Source organism: Dasypus novemcinctus, chromosome 11 (assembly GCF_030445035.2).
Source record: "Dasypus novemcinctus isolate mDasNov1 chromosome 11, mDasNov1.1.hap2, whole genome shotgun sequence".
Lineage (NCBI taxonomy): Eukaryota > Metazoa > Chordata > Mammalia > Cingulata > Dasypodidae > Dasypus > Dasypus novemcinctus.
Genome location: NC_080683.1, coordinates 9,500,559 through 9,516,833, shown reverse-complemented (window position 1 = coordinate 9,516,833; position 16,275 = coordinate 9,500,559). Strand labels below are relative to the sequence as shown.

General features: G+C 46.0%; 1 protein-coding gene across 3 annotated transcripts in view; it reads right to left on the bottom strand.

The window, feature by feature from the left end:
• CMTR1 (cap methyltransferase 1) overlaps positions 1-16,275 on the bottom strand; it is a 51,088-nt gene that overhangs the window by 1,966 nt on the left and 32,847 nt on the right. For all 3 annotated transcript variants that reach the window (XM_004484077.4, XM_058306665.2, XM_058306666.2), the window contains 10 exons: positions 8,914-8,970; positions 8,171-8,228; positions 7,645-7,713; positions 6,590-6,721; positions 4,718-4,840; positions 3,973-4,064; positions 3,300-3,368; positions 1,849-1,896; positions 903-1,015; positions 236-344 (listed from right to left, as the gene is read on the bottom strand). In XM_004484077.4, the coding sequence (XP_004484134.1) occupies positions 236-344; positions 903-1,015; positions 1,849-1,896; positions 3,300-3,368; positions 3,973-4,064; positions 4,718-4,840; positions 6,590-6,721; positions 7,645-7,713; positions 8,171-8,228; positions 8,914-8,970 (870 nt within the window). The remainder of the gene's footprint in view (positions 1-235; positions 345-902; positions 1,016-1,848; positions 1,897-3,299; positions 3,369-3,972; positions 4,065-4,717; positions 4,841-6,589; positions 6,722-7,644; positions 7,714-8,170; positions 8,229-8,913; positions 8,971-16,275) is intronic.

Genomic DNA, 16,275 nt, shown 5'->3' with positions numbered 1-16,275 from the left:
GCATTTCCCACCACAGGGCCAGCAGCTGAACACACCATGCCAGCAGCAGCTACCCCCAGGGGTAGGCGCCCCGCCTGGGCAGGGCCCTTCCCACCCGGGATCCCAACCTTCACCCAGGTCCTGGCGTCACAGCTCCTTTCCCCAGGCTGACTGCCCAGGGAGCCTCCCTGTGGGCTGTAAGCAGTCCCAGGAGCAGCGCTGCCCCAGGACCTGGCCCAACACCTGGGCTGCTTACTGAAATGGGGCGATTGAGTCTGCAGGGAGTTCAAACGTAGACGTCTTGGTTTTCTTGTTGTAGAAGAACTTCCTCTTGAAGCTTTTACTGAATCCCATAGTCCATGGCTCTGACAGGAGGAAGAGGGAAAGCAGCCCACAAAGGACACGAAAGAACAGGTCTGTCACTAAAGCAGTGTCCCCTCCCACCCCATTCTCCCAAAAGCAGGCAGAGAGCAGCCCGTGAGGATGCCGCCGTCCTCACCAGCCACATGGGGTAACCACGGATGACCATGATGAAAGCTCCTCAAGAACACAGAACCAGTCCTGCCAACTGCCATGAGGGCAGCAACCCTAAGACCCTGGCAGGGGGAAGGGACTCTGCCAGCCAGAGGGCATGTAGAGAGGGACTGCAGGGAATGCAGGTCAACAGAGCCCAGGCCTGACCTGGCCTGCTGACGCCCACAGAGAAGGCGCTCTTCCTCCCGTGCCAGCACATACACAAACGGGGCTCCCCTCCCCTAAGCTCCCCAACCCAGCCCCCAGGGCCCACGATCCTTGAATGTACACTTCAGAGAAATGCCAGCCTGGCTGCTGCCCACTTGGCTGCTCAGGGAGGGTCTGGCCATTGGCCCTGGCTGGGGAGGGAGAGCAGAGCAGAGCAGAGGGGAGCGGCACTCACTCCTCACCAGTCACTGTCCTGACAATGTAGAGGCCAGTGGGCACGAAGTGCCGGTCGTCCCGCCCCGTGTAGCTGAGCTTCGGACCACAACTGGAACCCTTGATGATCTTCATTTCTAGCCTGGTTTCCCCCCCAGAGCAGACAGAAAGTGCAAGTGAGAGAAAGCACACACATTAGTCTCCCTAACATCAAGATCACACCATTTTATCACAGTATTTTAGCGTGGTTCGACATAAGAAGAAACTGAGCCACAGAGACTTGAGTTAGTTGCTGCCGGCCACACAGTGTGTGTCAGTGACAGGTTAAGTACTCGAGCTCTCCACTTCCAAGCACACTGTGGTGGCAGGCGAGTGACACGTGACCCTACTCTAACACTGCGGTCGGGGGTTTCAAGGTGACACCAGCGAGGATGAGCTCCGAGGCCATGCGTCCCACTGAGCCTTCAGTCCACCGCCCTCAGCATCGGTGTGGCCACCAAGCGGTTCAGAGTAACTGGCGAGCACACGGAGCCCTGGCTGAGCGCCCCTGTGGCTACAGCTCAGGATGAGGCCCACAGATCTGGGATCACCACCACTTTATGCCCCTCTGCCCCTCCAGGCGCAATCTCTCTGTCAGCACCAGGAGCTGGGATTTATGGTGTTTTCAGCAGCTTGCTGCTCTGCCCCTCGCAGGGACAATCGTAACTATTACAGCATCAATGAGCCCGTATTTCTGCCTGATGCACACCCACCCTGCTCCCCTCCTGACAGGGTGCTGAATCAGCTCTCAGCCAGGGGCTCTTGGCTGCACCGAACAAGTGAGGTGGGGGTAGAGGCAGCCCGCCAGGGCCAACTCACCACCCCACCTCCATCCTATCTCTACAAAATACTGGGGAAAGGATCCTGGACACTGCTGCAACCCCTCTCCTCCCCTACTCCTCTCAAATCCTGAGCCACCCCGGATGAGACACTCACCTGACAAAAATTTTCTCCATCTCCTCCAGCCTGTACACCTCCTTCACCCTGTAGGGCAGAGGGATGGAGAGAGGACAGAGGCTTTTGGGGGAAGGGGGCACATTCTTGTCTGGGCAACAAGGTAGGCAGGAGGCTGTGCCTCCCGGGCCCTTTGCCTCAAGCCTCTCCTTGCGACCACCCAGCCCACCAAGAATGAAAAGGGCCAGCTGTGGCCCTGCTGTCTCACCCAGACCAGCCTCGGGTTTCAGGGCTGGCCACACACACCCCGGGGCCTATTCCAGGGCAAATGGGGAGTGGGCTATGACTGGAAGACAAGGAAGGAGAGGAAGAAAGGCCTGGCAGAGAGCTGCCTCTGCCAGCATTCCCACCTCTAGGTCAGCTTCACTGTCACCACAGGCCAGGAAACCAAAGGCCAGGTTCTCACCCAGGTCTGTCTACATGGCTTTTAGGCCTCTCTGTAGCAGAGCCACTTCTAAACAGTCTTAATAGCCCTACCACCCGAGGGGCACGGGGACCCCTAAGGAGGCTCCCGTTTTCGTGCCTGCTCCTCTGCCCCTGGGGGGCCAGGGACATGCCTTTGGAACTTCAGCTGGGAAACAGCAGGACCCACAACCAGACCACAAGAGCTGGAGACAGGGCCCCTGAAAGCTGCCTTAGAACCTGGCAGACGGGAAACTTTAAAGTACAGAGAGAAATTGCTTTTAGATGTCTCGATGACACCTATAAACTGCATTCTAATACTGGACTTACTATTTAAGCGAACCGACATTGAAAGAACAAGGAAAGTGGTATTGGTATGCATACACAGAAACCCATGTCTCCAGCACATGACGCGCCCAGGAGCAGGGCTAGGCAGTGCCCCTTCGGTGTAACGGCCTCAGGCCTCGGCCTGCTCAGCCAAAGTTGTCCTCCCTCTGTCTTCCTCCTGACTCTGTTCCCTTCCTCCTCTCCTTACTCGGGCCTGGAACATTCATGCCCCTAAAATGGCAACAAACGCCAGCCTTCTCCCCAAGCACCGAGGGTTCCACACCCTCAAACCATCCTCTTTCTCAAGTTCAAAATCCCCAATGCCACAGCACCCTTTTCTTACCTGAAGAACAGACCAGGTGACATGCTAATGAGGAGAAAGCACAAGTGGTGACTCCTGAGGTATGTTACACTCTCGGAGCATGTGCTATAGGAGGCACCCAGGCTGTGCCTGAACCCTAGGAATGGGCCACTCCCTGTGGGGGTTCCCCTGTGGTGACGCGCTGGGTGGGGGGAGCTCTGGGAAGGAGGAGCTGCCGGCCTAGCACCCCCAAACAAACCCCCACTCAAGGGTGGTCAGCTCTGAAGCCAATGCTGCCTGGTCCCCGCCACCAAGACCTCCCACCCCCCTGGATGGGGAACCAGGCACTGGCCAGAAAGCAGCAGAGGGGAGGGGTGACTGGGATGGGCCAGGATGTGCTCACCTGATGGGATTCATGTCAGGCCGACTGGGCTTAGAAACTGCTTTAACAAACTTCTCAGCAAGCTGAATTCTGCAACCCAAACAGAGCGTCTCAGAAGCAAGCCAGAGGACCTCCACGAGCACGTCCCCCAGAGTGTGCGGCAAAGTCCCTCCAGGAGGCAGCGCGCGTGAGCGCCAGAAGTCCACCCCTCCCTCCACCTGCACTGTTATTCACGCCCTTTCCTTCTTTCTGGGTGCTGAGCTCTAATTTCACGAGGTCATCTTTATTTTATCTTTCTCTGCTGTGTCATCTCAAACCATGGAAACCACAGTGCATCCCCTCAGATGAGCTGATTTAAGTGGACCACCTACGTACAAGACATGTTCTTCAGAGAAGACGTCTCCATCCACAAGGACACCCTCTTGCCCAACCTTAACACAAATGTCACCTCTAATCTGAGCACCCGTGACAAAATGGAGTGAGCCGGTATCTATGACAAGCAAGACCCAAGCCCTAGCAAACTCCAAGTGCCAACATCAATTTCTCGTCCTGCCCTGGAGCCAGCCACGGAGAGGGAAACCCTAAGGACGGCCTTCAGCAGAGGCAGCCTGGTGGGCGGCCGAGCCCGGGAGGCTGCTGCCCTCAGAGCTCCCCTAGCCCCCTCCGCCCTCCCTCCCCAGGCCCCAGGTCAGACCGCTGGTTAAAGTGCTGCTCCCGCAAGTCGCTGCCGTTCAGCACAAGGACGTCGAGGATGTGGATGGCACCGATCTTCCGCTGGGCCTTCCCCTAGAAAGACAAGGACTTTGCCCACTCTGCCCACCACGTCGAGCTGGCCTCCATTCCACCTACGGCTGGGGGAAGGGAAGGGCTCTGAACACAGGAACTTTCTCTTGCCTCCCTCCCAGTTGATTCTCAGCACCACACTGGGCCAATCTGAACAGCTGGAATCCTGAAGCTCTGGGTGACGAGCCCCCTGGAGATTCCAACCTGTGAAGCTGCCACCTCTGTGCTCAGCCCGGGGCCTGGCTTCCCACCCTGTGCCAGCTGCTCCCACTGGCTGCTCTGAGTGTCATCCATGTTCTAGTAATAGCCAAGGCTCCTGGGAACAAACCAAGCTGCTTTTTTCCCAAGGGAGCTCTGGTCAAACATGAAATCAGAAAATAGCAAGCAGGCTCACCAGGGCCCTCCAGGAACAGGGGAAATCGGGCACTCCTCCTCCACAGATGGAGGCCGTGGGCCTTCTTACTTGGATCGCCCGTGGCTTAAAGCAACTGCTCAAGGAGAGAGGGAATACCTACAAGGACTCCCTCCAGCCCTGGATCCTGTGAACCACCACAGACAATGGACCCAAGCTGCATTCCAAGGAAAGGGCCAGGCTCAGCAGTGCCCCACTCCCCAAGCTGGCAAGGCCAGAGTGCATGAGTCGAACCACCTCTGACCTCCCCTTTCAGCTCATTGACAATCTCCACAGAGAGCAAAGTGTCCCGAGGTAGCTCTGTCTTCAGGTTCAGCTTGACCCAGCGGTCTGACTGGTGGCCATCCCATGTGTAGATCTGGGACTTCTATAGGTGAAGAGAAAGGGACAGGTCAGGCAGGCATGGAGATTGAGGGGTGAGAGGCTCAGCACTCAAAGACCCCTTAGTTGACTGCTGCAAGATGATGTGGTTGGGAAATGTCAGAAAAATATGTCTGGGAGAGATTAACTTAAGTTATAGTTCAGTGATAACGACAGTGTCATCCGTCACTGCCTCAGCAGTAGAGAAGCAGGGATTCTGGCTCAGTTCTTTTGGTAGGGAACAGTACCAGTGCCACACGGTGCACCACGCACTCAAAAGTCCATATCAGGGAAGAGGATGTGGCTCAAGTGATTAGGCCTCTGCCTACCATATGGGAAGAACTAGGTTCAATCCCTGGGACCTCCTGGTGAAAAAGAAGAGAAAGCGTGCCTGCACGGTGAGCCAGCGCCCACATGGTGAGCCAAATACCTGCACGAAGTGTCCACATGGTGAGCCAGTGCCCACGCAAGTGAGTCATGCAGCAAGATGATGATGCAACAACAAAAAGAGAGATGAAGGGGAAAGTCAAAGTGAAGTGCAGCAGAGACCAGGAACTGAGATGGCACAATTGACAGGGAACCTCTCTCCACATCAGAGGTCCCCAGGATTGAATCCCTCTGAATCCTAGAGAAGCAAGATGAGAAGACAAAAAGAGAAATAGATACAGAAGATCACATAGTGAATGGACATAGCAAAAAAACAGCAGGGAGGGAAGGGGAGGGGTAGGGGAAGAAATAAATTCTGAAAAAAAGTTCATGATCAGTGACCCTCCAAGAAGATCCAGCTTGTTATGCGCAGTGCTAATGCGCGCAAGGAGTGCTGTGCCACGCAAGGGTGTCCCCCGCGTGGGGCAGCCCCACGCGCAAGGAGTGCGCCCGTGAGGAAAGCCGCCCAGCGTGAAAAGAAAGTGCAGCCTGCCCAGGAATGGCGCCGCCCACACTTCCCATGCCGCTGACGACAACAGAAGCGGACAAAGAAACAAGACGCAGCAAATAGACACCAAGAACAGACAACCAGGGGAGGGGAGGATATTAAATAAATAAATAAATCTTTAAAAAAAAAAAAAAAAAGAAGATCCAGCTTATGTGTATGTTTGGGGTGGATTTAGTGAAGGTCCAAAGAGCACAGGGTGGGGAGAAAAAGCAAGAGCAGAAAAGGACAAAGTGTGAGAAGAAGAGATCAAATTATGTACAAAGATAAGTCAGAGTTAAAGAAAAAGGAATGACTGCACCCAATTCAGCAAGATACAGAACCACCAAGGCTTCCACTTGCTGTGTTTTAGACTCCAAGAGCCCCAGGGTAAGGATAGTGTCTTTGCAAGAGAGATGACCACATAAGGTGGTGGTGGCTGCATGAAGAAACAACGGCATGTGCTCAGCCAGCTTATCCTGCTGATCATCTTGTTAGCCTGGGATGCTCTGTGTCACAAGAAAAGAAGCAGTGTTCCCTCAGCAGTGCAACAGAGGGGGCTAGACTAATGCCTGGCACAGAGCTGAATAAACAAAAATACACGTGTAAATGAAAGAATGAATGATATGTGGCTAACTCTGAGGAAGAAAGGAAATGAAGTTATAAGAAATACCTTCACTTGGCTCAAAGACTGTCCAAGAAAGGGCAAGCCTCGGCCCCTGGCTGAGAAGGCACGTGCCCAAGAAAACATGCACCATGTGTGCCAGCTGGCTGCCCAGATTCCCACAGACAGAGGGGGAGCGTTCAGCCATCCCAAGCCGGGTAGGAAGCCAGTTGCAGACTCACCCCCAGGCCGATCAGGAACTTCTGCTCACTGCCGGACACCATGCAGCGGTAGTCAAGCACTGGGCGGATCTTCTCCAGGGTTTTGGAGGTGAGCAGTGTGGCCTTGTAGCTGAAGATGTCAATCTCAGTGCCCTGTAGCCCCAGATCAGAGAAAAAACTGCTGCTGGGGGACAGCCTCGGGGGGAGGCTAGGAGAGGGGCAGGAAATGCTCGCTCACTGGGTCACGCTCCCTTGAGCCCCCTTCTCTATCTAACCATGCACTAAATGGGATCTATTTTCAACTGTTTGGAGTGTTCCTTTAGGACCTATTAGGAGAAGCTGGGAAAGGAAAGAACACAGAGTCCCCAAGTACAGATCGATTTACCAGAGCTACAAGGAAATGTCACCTGCATATAAAAGCTGTCCTGTCACTAAAATTGCAGCAAAGATTCTCCAGCAGTGGGTCTGAGAGCAGTTAAGTGATCTCTTCACCCCATTCTGAAGACTGTACAAATGCCATTCTTTTGAGGCCATCTTGAACCGCATTTTCCAGTCCCTACCCCCCCACAAAACCAGCACATGGGCCCAAGCTCTGGGCCAGATTTAAATGAGGCTGGACAGTAGAAAACACAAGGCAAAAGAATTCCAAGGACCAGCTCACCAGAAACAGGGCAGGGAACTCTGGTTAGGCCACACCCAGCTGCTGAGTTACCCTGGCAGCCCTCCTTGGCCACCTACCCAGCCCCCCCCTGCCTCAGACCATCTCACACCCTGTGTCTTCCTGCAGCCAAATCCCACAGCACCCTGGACTTGCCAGGGCGTGAGGGCCCGCACCACTCTTTGGGCAGCAAGAACTTTAAGCACAAGCACATCTCAAAATGGGAATCATCAAGACAACCCGATGGGCTCCTGGGGAACTCCAGAATCTACCTGAAAACTTCACAGTATCAGCTCAGCCCCCAGTAGCCCAGAAGTGGTGACTGCACAAAGCCTCTGGAGGCCAGGTATCTAGGAATTTCAATGATTCCTTCCTCATCTATAGTTAGGCCTCTTTCCATCACAGATACCAAACTTACCTGGATTAGCTCAAAAAACTTCGATTTCGGATCTGAAGAAGAAGGAGCAACTCGAGCCTGGTCTGGGATCTGAAACAAGACAACAGAAAGCTTTGCTTTTCAAATGCCAAGGCTTTCTGTGAGTGTAGGCAGGTAAGGGGACAGATTCAGACTGGGGAAGAGAAGATGGCATATGACAAAGGAAGGCAGAAGGCTGGGGTTGGAGGTGGCTAATCCAATTGACGCTCCCTTTCAGACCCTGTGATAGCACATTCCAAAGGCCACATCCCTTTCTCCAGTGGCAAACTGAGGCCTGCCTACCCACCACTCCTTGTGTTTTCTGACCAGCTGCAGGCCAAACTAGCAGTGGAACTGCCAAGGAAGTAACTCCCAGCAACGCCAGGAAACCCAGCCCTGGAATCCTGTGAGGATAGGTAGACCTTTACGGGCAGGGGGAGACCCTAAGGAAACAGGGTTGGGAGTCTCTCTCATTCTTCTTTACAACATTTCTGCCATAGAGCAGCAATGGGCTGGGGGAGACACTCACCTCCCACAGTCGGAGGCATTCTTTCCGGATTTCTGCCTGTCGAGGCTCACTCAGGGTCCTAGGAAAACAAAGCCAGCAAGTGATTAAAACCTCCAAGAGACGAAGGACCCAGCCTGTGCTCCCCTCAGAGCCCCAGAAGGGAAACCTGCATAAGCAAACATGTCAGTGCACACACACAGGCCATGCTGCCGTGAGCCCAGGCTGCCTACAGCACGTACATGGCTCTGCCTCTTGGAAGCTGGGAGCTCAGAAATACACAGACTCTAATTCCATTCCCACTACAAAACGGAGGGAGGAGCTGCCTTTCTGACTACCCCAGTGTCAGGGTCTCCCACACCATTCTTCTAATCACCCATCAGTACCTTCTGACTGCTCCTCTGCTGACACAGGCCCCATGAAGCCCATCCCAGCAGATGTCACTATCCTCCACAAAGCAGAATTACCTTATGCTCATTCCCTACTCTTTAGTCTGTGATCCCTGAACCTTATGCATCACTCATGCTACTCTATACCCTCTGATACACAGTTAACTTTTCCTGGGCTTCTCATGCCTGCCCAAAGACTGTAAACTCTTTGAGGACAAAGTTCATGGCTTCCTTCACAGACCACAGCAGAGTATGAGTTAAAAGGGTAGGTGTTTTTAATGTTTGTTGAAATGAAATAAAGAAGAGCTTAGGGGGAAGAGCAAAGCAAGAAGGTCTTCCCTTAAAACTGGTGAATTTTGACAAGTGGGCAACACTCACGTATCTTGAACGAAGGCATGGATTTTGGCCAGAGCTTTGATCTGCAGACCGCAGTAACTAGAAAAGGGGGGAAAAATCATATATATATATATATATATATATATATATAGTAGCAGTTTGATATTGTTTATGAATTCCAAAAATAAATATTGGAGGGACGCCCAATAACCACTGAGCCAAGGAGAGCTGCACACACGGAGAGCTGACACAACAAGATGACGCAACAAAAAGAAACACAGATTCCCGTGCCGCTGACAACAACAGAAACGGACAAAGAAGATGCAGCAAATAGACACAGAGAACAGACAACCGGGGTTGGGGGGAAGGGGAGAGAAATAAATAAATAAATCTTAAAAAATTTAATCAAGTAAAGAAAACCTCTGAAGTTAATACTACCTAATACACCCAGAGGAACAGACCAGTTTGCAAACAAAATCCAATATTTATTTATATATTTATATATTTATTTCACCTCTTTCCCCCCCCCCCCAGTTGTCTGCTCTCTGTGTCCATTCGCTGTATGTTCTTCTGTGACCACTTCTATCCTTATCAGCGGCACGGGAATCTGTGTTTCTTTTTGTTGCGTCATCTTGTTGTGTCAGCTCTCTGTGTGTGCGGTGCCATTCTTGGGCAGGCCGCACTTTCTTTTGCGCTGGGCGGCTCTCCTTACATGGTACACTCCTTGCGCGTGGGACTCCCCTACGCAGGGGACACCCCTGCGTGGCACGGCACTACTTGTGTGCATCAGCACTGCACATGGGCCAGCTCCACACGGGTCAAGGAGGCCCGGGGTTTGAACCGCAGACCTCCCATGTGGTAGACGGATGCCCTAATCACTGGGCCAAGTCCACCACCGTTGATTAAATTATGATTAGGGCTTTGATTGGGCCACTGCCCCCTTGGTGAGCTGGTACTCACAGAGAAAATGATAGGGCAGAGGAAAGAGGTGGAATTTTAATGCTGGAGCCCCAGGAAGTAAACACACAGGAGGAAAACACAGAGGAATAGAGAAGGCTCCACAGACACATCAGAGGGCCAGAGACAAGAGAGAGCCTGAGAGTCTCCAGCTGACCTTGTGGAGAGAACACAGCAGCTGAGCCCCGGGAAGAAATGAGCCCCAGGGAGGGAGACGAGCCCTGTATCAGTCTACAGCTGAGACCAGAAGCAGCTGAGACCACAGAGCCTGACGAGGAAGGCTGAACCCTCGCAGAGACTGGTAGCCATCTTGCTCCGACACATGGCAACAGGCTTTGGTGAGGGTTTACTCTTTATGGTCTTGTAACTGTAAGCTTCTACCCCAAATAAATACCCTTTATAAAAATCAACAGGGAAATGGATGTGGCTCACGCGACTGAGCTCCCATCTATCACATGGGAGGCCCCAGGAAGGCATGCTGGCCTGCACCGCAGAGAGCTGACAGCCCATGCTGCGGAGAGCTGGTGCAACGAGATGACACAACAAAGGGAGATGGATGGTCACAGAGAGCTGACAGCGAGTGCAAAAACAACGATGGGGGGTGTAAATAAATGTAAAAAACAAAAAACAAAAAAACCACAACCGATATCTGGCATTTTGCATAAGCATCCCTTTAGCTGATTAATACGTACATATATCCATATATATATACATATTTGCTATCAGAAGAATTAACCAAAAAGACATCAGAACAGAGAAGTTCGGAAACACTGGCTATCTGTATTTGGGGGAGGGGCCAGAGAGGTGAGAGAGAAACCCCCTCCACCACACTCTAAGGTGTAGGTGCATGGACCTGCTGAAGGCTGAGGGTAGGGCACAGGAACTGAGTCAAACCCTTTAGGCACTCAAATCCCAAGTCCTGCTGAAAGGAAGGTTCTGAGTCTACCCTTAATAATCTGAAAGTAGTGGTAAACTGATCCTAAATAAAGCAAAAACAAAGCCCAGATCCAGTTCAACTACAGACTAACTCAACCCACCTACATTAACAATTGGCTTTCTCTGGGCATTAAATGTAATCTACACTAATCTCTACTGTTATTTTATATATAATGCCTGGCATTTAATAAAAAATTAAGAGACATGCAATGAAGCATAAAAATGTGACTCATTTTCTCTACTTCATTTCCTGTTCAATGGAATAAGACCCAGAGATGGTTCCAATGTTGGAATTATCAGACAGGGCCTTCAAAATATCTGTGATAAATATGTAAAGGGATCTAGTAGAAAAGGTGAAAGGTGGGCATAAAGTATGCATAAAAAGATAGAAATTTTCAGTACAGCCACATAAACTTTTTTTTAAGGGTAAAGGAAACTTGGAAAGATGAAAATTGTTGCTAGAGATGAAAAATTAGTTTGATGGGCTTATCAGCAGACTGAATGCAGTAGAGTCAAGAATCAGTGAGCTTTACAGACAGGTCTATAGAAATCTGAATTGAAACATAAAGGGGGAAAAAAGTGAAAAAAAAGTAACAGCATCTGAGGTCTGTGGGACACTATAAAATAGCTTAGCATAAGTACAACTGGAGTTCGAGAAGCAAAGGAAAAAGAATAAGTCAAAAAATATTGACAAGATAGTGGCCGAGAATTTTCCCAAATTAATGAATGAAATCTAACCACAAATCCTAGTAGCTCAGTGAATCCCAAATAGACCAAATACAAAGAAAACCACTATCTAGACACATCATGGTCAACCTGTTGAAAACAAAAGATAGAGAGAAAATATGAAAGCAGAGAAAGGAAAAAGGATGCACAATATCCTAGAAAATATTAAGAATGGCTGACTTCTCATCAGAAACAAGAGAGGCAGAGAAAAATGGAACAACAGATTTAAAGTACTGGAAGAAAAAGTTTGTCAACCTCAAATTCTGTATCTAGTGAACATAGCCTTCAAAAATGAAGGTGAGGGAAACGGACTTTGGCCCAGTGGTTAGGGCGTCCGTCTACCATATGGGAGGTCCGCGGTTCAAACCCCGGGCCTCCTTGACCCGTGTGGAGCTGGCCATGCGCAGTGCTGATGCACGCAAGGAGTGCCGTGCCACGCAAGGGTGTCCCCCGCGTGGGGGAGCCCCACGCGCAAGGAGTGCGCCCGTGAGGAGAGCCGCCCAGCGTGAAAAGAAAGAGCAGCCTGCCCAGGAATGGCGCCGCCCACACTTCCCGTGCCGCTGACGACAACAGAAGCGGACAAAGAAACAAGACGCAGCAAATAGACACCAAGAACAGACAACCAGGGGAGGGGGGGAAATTAAATAAATAAATAAATCTTTAAAAAAAAAAAAAAAAAAAAAATGAAGGTGAAATACACGCATTTTCAAATAGACAAAAGCCAAAAGAATTAGTCACCAGAAGTCCTGCATGCATTATAAGAAAGTACTAAATGAAATTCTTTAGGCTGAAGGGAAATGATTCCAAGATAGAAAACTGGTTTTGCACGAAGCATGAAGAACACTTTCTGGATAAATTTGTCAGTAAACATCAAGGAACTTTCTGTTAAAAAAATATATATATATATACACACACACACACACATACATATACGTATACATGTAGATATGTGTGTCTTTAAATCTTTTCAAAAGACTACTGAGGGAAGCAGATATGGCTTAAGTCCTTGGGCACCTGCCTACCACATGGAAGGCCCTGGGTTCCATTCCCAGTGCCTCCTAAAAAGAAAAAAAAAAAAAAACGAAGATGAGCAGACAGCAAGTGCAAAACAATGCGGCAAGGGTGGGGGGAGAAATAAATAAAATAAATCTTAAAAAAATATATACCATCTTTAAAAAAAATAACATGAATAGCATTTGAAAAAGTTAAAAAAAAAAACTACTGACTTCAAAAATAGTAATATAAAGGGGAATTTATATGAAAACAAGAGCACAAAGGCATTAATTGCAAATATACTATTATATAAATTGCAAAAGATATTAATTGCAAATATACTATTATATAAATATATTGTTCACGAAGTATTTTTTGAAGGTAGACAATGATAAATTAAAGATGTATATTGTAATTTTTAAAGGAACAGTTAAAAAATAATCCAAGTAAGGCATTAAAATACAGGAGATAAGGAATACCAAAAAATACTGAATTCACCCACCACCACCCATCAACAACAACAACAAAAAAAAAAAAAAAAAGGAGGAAAGGAAGAAACAGAGCAACAAAGAGCAGGCAGGATAAATCAAACACCAAGATAACGGACTTAAACCCAAACATGGTAATAATTACATTCAACATAAATGTACTAGACAACTCAACCAAAAGGCAGAGACTGTCAGACTGGATAGAAAGGTAAAGCCCAATACATATGCTGTGTACAAGAAATACATTTTAATAACAAAGACTAAGATGGGTTGAAAATAAAATGATAGAAAAAGATCAACCAAAGCAAACTCTAAGCATAGAAAGCTGATATGGCTATATTAATATCAGAAAAACAGACTTCAAGACAGAGTAATTACTAAGTATAAAGAGTATTTCTTAAAGATAAAAGGTCAATTCATCTAGGAGACAAAATAATCTTAAATGTGCATGAGCTTATAACAAAGATTCCAAATATAGGAAGTAAAAACTGACAAAACTAAAGGGAGTAATAAATCAACAAAAACAGTTGAAAATTTTAACACCCTTCTCTTAGCAACTGGCAGAATAAATAATCAAAACGTCAGTTAAAAGACAAAAGATTTGAAAAACAATATGAACCAACTTGACCAAACTAACATTTATGGAACACTATATTCACCAAAGTAGATCACATGATGGGCCATAATACAAGCCTCAATAAATTTTAAAGGATCAAAATCATACAGAGTATGTTCTCTGACTACAATGGGATTAAATTATAAGAATGAAAATCACCAAATATCTAGATATCAAATATCATACATATATAAATAATCCATGAATCAAAGAACAAGTCACAAGGGAAATTTTCAAATATTTTGAACCATATAATAATGAAACATACCAAAACTTGGGAGATTCCTCTAAAACAGACCTTAAGGGGAAATTTACAACATTTAAATCTATACACATTTGAAAAAAAGATCTAAAATCAATGAAGTTAGAAAAAGATCAAATTAAGCCCAAACTAAGTAGAATAAAGGAAATAATAAAAATAACAGTAGAAATCCACAAAATGATGACATTAAAGAAAATCAACCAGATCAGAAATTGTTTTATTGAAAAATTAATAAGATTAATAAACTCCTAGCAAAACTGATGAAGAAAAAGACAGAAAACAAAAATTACCAACAAAAATGATAGAAGGAATACTATTAGAGATCCTACAGACATTGAAGGATAATAAGGACACAGTATGAATAACTTTATGCCAATAAATTCAAGACCTTAAACGTACAAATAAATTTTAAAACACTGATTCATTGAAACTACACAAAGAAAAGGAGAAAAGCTGAAGAGCCCTGTATCTGTGAAAAACCTGAATTTTAAAACTTCCCAAAATGCAGACTGCAGGTTCAATGGCTTCACTGGTAAATTCTATCAAATATATAAGGGGGCGGGGGGAGGGGGGGAAACCTACCAATTTTACACAATTTATTTCAGAAAATAGAAGAGGAGGAAACACTTCCCTAGTCATTTTGTGAGACCACCATAACCCTGATATTAAAACCAGAGAAGGACTTCAAAGAAATATAAATTTAGAAACCAATATCCCTCACAAACAAAATAAAGCAATTTATAGAAGTGATAATGTGTCCTAGTCCTAACTAACTGGGGTTTATCCCAAAAATGCAAGATTGGTTTTCCATTTGAAAGCCAGTCAATATAATTTACTATATTAATGGAATAAAGAAAATTCATATGACAATTTCTATAGTTACAGAAAAAGTACTTGACAAAACTAGATACCCATTCATGATTTTTTTAAAAATTGAAAATGAAACTTTAAAAATACCATTTACAATAGCATCCAAACCCAAAAAATTTTTAGGGATAAATTTAAAGAAAAAGGTATAATACCTCTATGTTTATAAACTATAAAACTTTACTGAGAGAAATTAAAGACACTCTAAATAAATGGATAGATATTTCTTGTTCATGGATTAGAAGATTCAATATTGTTAAAATGCCAATTCTCTCCAAACTGATCTATAAATTCAACGTAATCCCCATCAAAACTCTAGTAGGCTTTTCTAAAACTATATGGAAACACACAAAAAAACTAGACTAGCCATAACAATCTTTAAAAGGAAGAACAAAACTAGAGAACATATATACTGCCTGACCTCAAGACTCTGTTCTTCTTTTTTCAAGATACAGTAATCAAGAAAGTACAGTACTGGCAAAAGGATAGACAAACAAATGGAACAGAAAAGAGTACAGGAACAGATTCATACATATACAGTCAAATAATTTTCAACAACAGAGCCAAAGCAATTTTTAAGAGGAAAGTCTTTTCAACAAAGGGTGCAGGAACAACTAGATCACTGTGGAAAAATAATAACCTCAGCCCTTATGTCAGCATACACAAAAATTAATTTCAGGTGGAACATAGAACAAAACATAAAAATTAAAATTATAAAACTTCTAGACGAAAAGAATATTTTCATGAGCTTGGTATAGGCAAAGATTTTTTACAGAAAACCCAAAAATCACTAACCAAAAGAAAAAATTGATAAATTGGACTTCATCATTAAAATATAAAACATTAGCTTCACAAAAGACACAAGAAAATGAACATACAGCAGGAAAACAGATAGCGTTTGAGAGGTGAAGAATTTTCTTATTTGTTTTTTATATTATTACTGAAATAATGAAAATGTCCTAAAAATGATTGAAGTGATGAATGTACAGCTATGTGATTATACCAAATACCAAAGATTGTATACTTTGAATGAATTGTATGCTTTAATGTTCCAATAAAATTGATTTGTTTAAAAATTAAATTACATTAAATTTTTTAAAAGAAAAAAAAGAAATGAAAATGAACCAACAAGTCACAGACTAGGGAAAAACATTCACAATACATATATTTGACACAAGACTTGTGTTCAGAATATATAAATAATTTATACAACTTAAGAAGAAGACAAATCAATTTTTTAAAATGGTCAAGTCTTGAACACATATTTCATAAAAGATACCATGTAGCTAAAAAGCACATGAAAAAAGGTTCACTATCATTAGTCATCACAGGAATGCCAATTAAACCACAGTGAGATAATACTATACCCCACTAGAATGGCTAAAGTAAAAAAGACTGAATACACCAAATGTTGGCAAGATGTTAGCAATCAGAACTCTCATACTTTGCTGGAGGGAATATGAACTGGTACAACTGCTTTAGAAAACTACATGGCATTATTAACAAGTTAAACACACCTCTACCCTATGACCCAGCATTTCCATTCTCAGGTATTTAAG